A 6,224-nucleotide genomic window follows, 5' to 3' on the forward strand; every position below is an offset into this window, starting at 1 on the left:
GGTGCTGGTCCCCCTCGAATCGAAACACCTTTCTCCCACATCAATATTTGAGACACGCATTCATCTCCCTGATCATATTGAACCGATGCCAATTTGCTCGTCGTTCAGGTACTAGTCCAGAGATTATTACCTTTGTGGTTCTGCTTTTTAATTTATTCCCTAGCTGCTCAAACTCTCTGAGCAGAACCTTTTTCTTAGTCCTGCCTATGTCGTTGATACCTCCGTTGACCACGACAACTGGATCCTCCCCCTCCCACTTCAATTTCTTCTCCAGCCCGGAGGAGATGTCCTTAACCCTGGCACCGGGTCGGTAACACAGCTTTCGGGACTCATGCTCCTGGCTGCTGAGAACAGTGTCCGTCCCCCTAAATATAATGTCGCCTACTACAACCACCTTCCCTTTTTACTCCCCCAACTTGAACGACTTTCCTTACCACGGTGCCATTGTCAGTTTGCTCATCCTCCACACAGTCCCCGCACTTGTCCACAAGAGTTGGAAGAACCTCAAATCTATTGGACAAGCCCAGGGACTGACGCTCCTGCTATACTACCTCCTGGATCCGCGGACCTGCCTCACTCGCAGTCACACCCTCCTGTCCCTGACCACGTGTCAATTCTAAAGTATTTAATCTAAGTGGTGTGGCTGCCTCTTGGAGCGAAAGGTCCGGGTAGCTTCCTCCCTCCTTGATATCTCGCAATGTCCACTGCTCGGACTCCAGCTCCTCAACTCGTACCCGAAGTTCGTCGAGCCGCAGACACTTACCGCAGATGTAGTCGCCCTGGACAAACTGTCCACAAGCTCCCACATATTGCTGCAGCAACACATCTCCTGTTCTCCCATGGTTTTACTTATATAATTAATTAAGTTTGTGTTAATCAAATTATTTACCTCTTTTAATTTATCAGACCAATTAAATTAAGTTGAGTTTTCAAAATTTAGTTCTCTGCTATTTGTTAACTTAAAACTGAGCCCACAGTCACCACCAATCACTGACCTGCCTCACCAGTGACGTCACATTGCAGTTTTCTCTTGTTGCAGGTCTGCTGCTTTTATCCCCGCTCTCGGGCCTCGGTCTGCTGCTGCTTTTATCCCCACTCTCGGGCCTCGGTCTGCTGCTGCTTTTATCCCCGCTCTCGGGCCTCGGTCTGCTGCTGCTTTTATCCCGGCTCTCGGGCCTCGGTCTGCTGCTGCTTTTATCCCCGCTCTCGGGCCTCGGTTTGCTGCTGCTTTTATCCCCGCTCTCGGGCCTCGGTCTGCTGCTGCTTTTATCCCCGCTCTCGGGCCTCGGTTTGCTGCTGCTTTTATCCCCGCTCTCGGGCCTCCGTCTGCTGCTGCTTTTATCCCCCCTCTCGGGCCTCGGTCTGCTGTTGCTTTTCATAAGGAAGTTAAACGTCATGGTAACAGACAAGAGCTGAGAATGAGCATTCCTTCACTCTCGCAGCTAATTGTTAATGAACTTTCAGGAACCTGCTCTAATTCCGCTACAGGATCCCTGCTGATGCGACTGTTGCCACGGTGAACCCGACAAGTAATATTGCAGTTACCTTCAACAGGTTTTATTTTCCTTCATTTTATTTTATTTCATATCATTGCCCAACATCTCCACTTTTTCAGATTAACAGAAAGAAGGACTTTCTAATACAGAGAATGATTTGAAATTTCGATTTAGTTATGAGAAGAATCCTGGGTTTGATTTAATTTTATCTAATTTTTAACCAATCTGCGAATCAGTGACCAGGGAGATTTCAGGAGAGCTTTCAGTTCTTCTCTGAATTTCCTCTGGGTAACTGCATAAATACGCGTATTTGTGCAGCAACTCAAAAACTCGAGCAGATATCCGCTTTCAGTTGCGATATATCCAGGGTTTGAATAATCATCTTGGAAATAAACGGTGCTCGAAAGCCTGGTGACAGAAAAACTCACGGCAGCTGTTATCCACAACAGTATAAAACTGCCCGATATAGTGAAGAGTAAAATGATGGATCTCCTTCGGTTCTCCACCTCTGGGTTACTCTGATTGTTAGTGCTGTGACCGCGGAGTTCTCTGCGGACTCGATTGGCCACTAAAATTCTTCTTACGGTCAAAGAATTAAACAGTGCTATGAAAGCAAAGGGAATCAATGGGGCTGACAGAGTCTGAATCCAGCTGTATGCTTCCCATGCAGGTAATGTAAAAACGTCCATCTTTGGCCAGCATCCCCACTGCACATTGTTAATTATTCGTTTAGGTCCATATGAAAACAACATAGGAATGGCCTTTAAATAAGCCAGGACAGTGATCGTTACTGCAACCACGATTGCCGTTCTCTTGGTCCAATACTTCCTTTTAAACTCTTGAAAGCAAATCGACACAAATCGGTCAAATGAAAACGAAACTGTAAACCATACCGACATATCAACTACGGCACAATTATTGTACAGAATGAACTTACAAACCACAGTGCAGGACAGGAAAGAATACGGAAAGTGATAATTGAATATCTGATTGACTATTACATTGAAGATGATGACCAGTAGATCTGCTGTTGCCATAGCCACCATGTAGACAGAGACACATTTGGAAAGGCCGCAATTTCCTCTGGAGAGAATCACAATTGTCACTACATTTGCTGTAAGAAAGAGGGAGAAGAGGAAAGTTACTGGGGACACTCAGGTGGAATCTCACTGTGTATATTTGAAATGTTCAGCAGTGATGCTCCTTACGGTGATGTACACGGGCTCCTTTTTAAGGGAGAGCATTAGCGAGAATGTTAAAAAGAAGGAATACATTACACTGAAAAATTAAAGGGATAAAAATAGCTGGTCCGAGATTTCCAAGAAGTGCCTGGAAACGGGGAGCACCTGGAGAATGAGGATTGGGGGAGGGAAGCGAGTGACCTTGTTGATTTTTGAAAGTCAATAAGTAACCAGATTCTCTGTTATCCATCCAGATATATATTTCGGTGCAGAGTTGAGCGCTGAGCTCACACCGCCATGAAGGTTTCACCACGGATTCCACCCACTCAAATTTATCAGTTATCCCCTGAATTGGTGCTACTGATTTGCCCACGCATTCCGCCCAGGCGATGGGAAACCTTCGATGGTAAAGTCCAAAATCAACCCCGGAATATCCCAGACGGCCCTGCAGGATAGCAGAGTGGCAACTGGAGAAACCCGCAAAGGTTCTTTGCAGCAAGATGCAATTCCCTGGGCCGCGTTAGCTGTGGTTTAAACAAATGTTACACACATTATCTTTCAAAGTCACCTGTTAGAGGGAAATGTCTTAATCCAAGTAATTACCCATATTAAGCAGAGTGATCATAGAATCACAGAGCCACATACGGATACAGCTTATAAGAAGGCCATTCGGCCCATCGTGCCTGTTAGCAATTCAATCGGTGCAATGCAGTCAGGCAACACAATCTTTCGTGAGCTGCCTACTGTGCAATAGAAGGGCGTAACCCGCCCTCCTGCAGTCAAGCGAGAAAATACGTGCACCCATTGTCTCCGATTTATCGACCAGAATAGCGTCTTGCCTGCAGCCCGGACCCGTTGATTATGAACTGATATTTATCACTTTTTCCCATCGACTCTGTGATTTTACAATGAGGTCATTATCGGGAATCTGTAACATGGTCAAACAGGCACCAAAGCGGTCACATAGTCAACAGCTATTAAACATTAGGATACAATGTCTTACCCGGAACACCAACGAATGCCAGAATAGGGTAGTAAATATCTTTTATCAGGAGAATTGCTGCCCGTCCCATTTTTGGAAGAGCAGGTGAATTCCGTCCAGCTTTTTGGTTCAGACTGACGAATATCCGAGATCCATAACTGCTCCCCCTTTATCGATCAATCAGTGCCTCGGTGAGAAAAAACAGGTTACATAAACTTGACGTTAGTTACAGTCACTTAACAAATAAGGGGAGATCTTATGTTTAAGCGCACCCGGGAGTGCCAATCGGGAAATAATGTACTTCCATCCTTGAAATTCCCTCCAAAAAAATTAATGAAGGGAAAGAAACCCCAAAGGGAATGGGCTCGTTCTGAGATCCCTGTGGGTCCTTATGATAATTCGGCGAAATCTTCCCTCTTCTATTATAAAATTTAAATTGTTTTGCAATGTGATGGTGACCGGTGATGATTCGTATCTAACACTACTGGTGATGACACGATTCTAACGTTACTGGTGGTGACCCAACTCCAACATTACTGACGGTGACACTTATCAAACATGAGTGGTAGTGATTTTAGTCCAACATTACTGGTGGTGATTTTATTCTTACATTGCTGGTGGTGACTCTTCTCTAACATTACTGGTGGTGATTTTACTCTTACATTGCTGGTGGTGACTCTTCTCTAACATTACTGGTGGTGATTTTACTCTTACATTGCTGGTGGTGACTCTTCTCCAACATTACTCGTAGTGATTTTACTCTTACATTACTGGTGGTGATTTTACTCTTACATTGCTGGTGGTGACTCTACTCTACCATTACTGGTGGTGATTCGACTCTAACATTGCTGGTGGTGATTCTACTCTAACATTAATGATGGTGACCCTATTCTCACGTTACTGGCGGTGACCCAACTCTAACATTAATGATGGTGACCCTATTCTCACGTTACTGGCGGTGACCCAACTCTAACATTAATGATGGTGAACCTATTCTAACATTACTGGTGGTAACACTACTCTAACATTACTGCTGGCGACTCTATTCTAACATTACTGTTGGTGACCCCCCTGTTATATTATTGGTCGTGACCCATCTCTAACATTACTTCTGGTGACCCCGCTGTAATATTACTGTTGGTGATCCTACTCTAACATGACTGGTAGTGACACGACTCTAACATTACTTCTGGTGACCCCACTCCAATATTAATTTTGATGAATCTGCTCTAACACTACTAATGATGACCCTCTTCCAACATTACTGTTGGTGACCCTATTCTAACATTACTGATGGTGACCCTACCGTAACATTACTGATCGTGAAACTTCTCTAACATTACAAGTGGCGAACCTGCTCTCACAATACTGGTGGTGACTCTCCTCGATCATTACTCGTGGTGACTCTGCTCTAATATCACTGGTGTTGACCCTGCTCTAACATTAATATTGGTGACCGTCCCCTAACACTACTTGTGGTGACTGTACTCTAACATTGCTGGTGGTGACTCTACTCTAACATTACTGGTAGTGACGCATCTCTAACATTCCAGGTGGTGACCCTGCTCTAACTATCCTGCTGCTGACTTTAATCTAACATTACTGATGTTGACCCTAGTCTAACATTAATATTGTTGACTCTCCTGTAACAATACTGGTGGTGAATCTATCAACGTTACTCGTTGTGATTCTGCACTATCATTACTGGAGGTGACCCTACTCTAACATTACTGCTGGTGACACTTCTCTAACATTATTGATGGCGACACGACTCTAACAATACTGGCAGTGAGTCTACTCCAACATGACTTGTGGTGACCCTAGTCTAACATAACCGGTGTTGACCCTCCTCAAACATGACTGGTGGTGATCCTGCACTAACATTACTTGTTGTGAACGTACTCTAACGTTACTGGTGGTGACCCTACATTGACATTATTGGTGGTGATTCTGCACTAACATTACTGGTGGTTAATCTCCTCTAACATTACAGGTGGTGATTCTACTCGAACATTTACTTGTGGTGTCGCTACTCGATCATGACTGGTAGTAACCCTTCTCTAACATTACTGGTGGTGATTCTACACTAACATTAGTGATGGTGATCCTACTCTAACATTACTGGTGGTGATCCTACTCTAACATTACTGATGGCGACGCTACTCTAACATTTCTGATGGTGACCCTGCTCCCGCATTACTGGTGGTGACCCGACTCTAACATCGAAGATGATGATTTTAGTCTAACATTACTGGTGGTGATTCTACTCTAACATCACTGGTGGTGATTCTACTCTAACATTACTGGTGGTGCCCCTACTGTAACATTACTGATCTTGAAACTTCTCTCACATTACAAGCGTTTACCCTACTCTAAAAATATTGGTGGTGACTCTACTCTAATATCACTGGTGTTGACCCTTCTCTAACATTAATGTTGTTGACCCTCCTCTAATACGACTTGTGGTGACTCTACTCTAACATTACTGGTGGCGACACTACTCGAACATTAATAGTGTTGACCCTTCTCTAATATAACTTATGGTGACTATACTCTAACATTACT

At 44.3% G+C, this 6,224-nt stretch overlaps 1 protein-coding gene across 1 annotated transcript; it reads right to left on the reverse strand.

Moving 5' to 3' along the window:
- Positions 1-1,705: 1,705 nt before the first annotated feature.
- LOC137315006 (probable G-protein coupled receptor 139) lies at positions 1,706-4,401 on the reverse strand. The gene is made up of 2 exons (XM_067979962.1): positions 4,374-4,401; positions 1,706-2,610 (listed from the first exon to the last, which is right to left on the reverse strand). The coding sequence occupies exons 1-2, from the start codon at positions 4,399-4,401 to the stop codon at positions 1,706-1,708; spliced, it is 933 nt and encodes a 310-aa protein (XP_067836063.1).
- Positions 4,402-6,224: the final 1,823 nt, after the last annotated feature.

The sequence above is a fragment of the Heptranchias perlo genome, unplaced genomic scaffold, assembly GCF_035084215.1.
Source record: "Heptranchias perlo isolate sHepPer1 unplaced genomic scaffold, sHepPer1.hap1 HAP1_SCAFFOLD_53, whole genome shotgun sequence".
NCBI classification, from domain to species: domain Eukaryota; kingdom Metazoa; phylum Chordata; class Chondrichthyes; order Hexanchiformes; family Hexanchidae; genus Heptranchias; species Heptranchias perlo.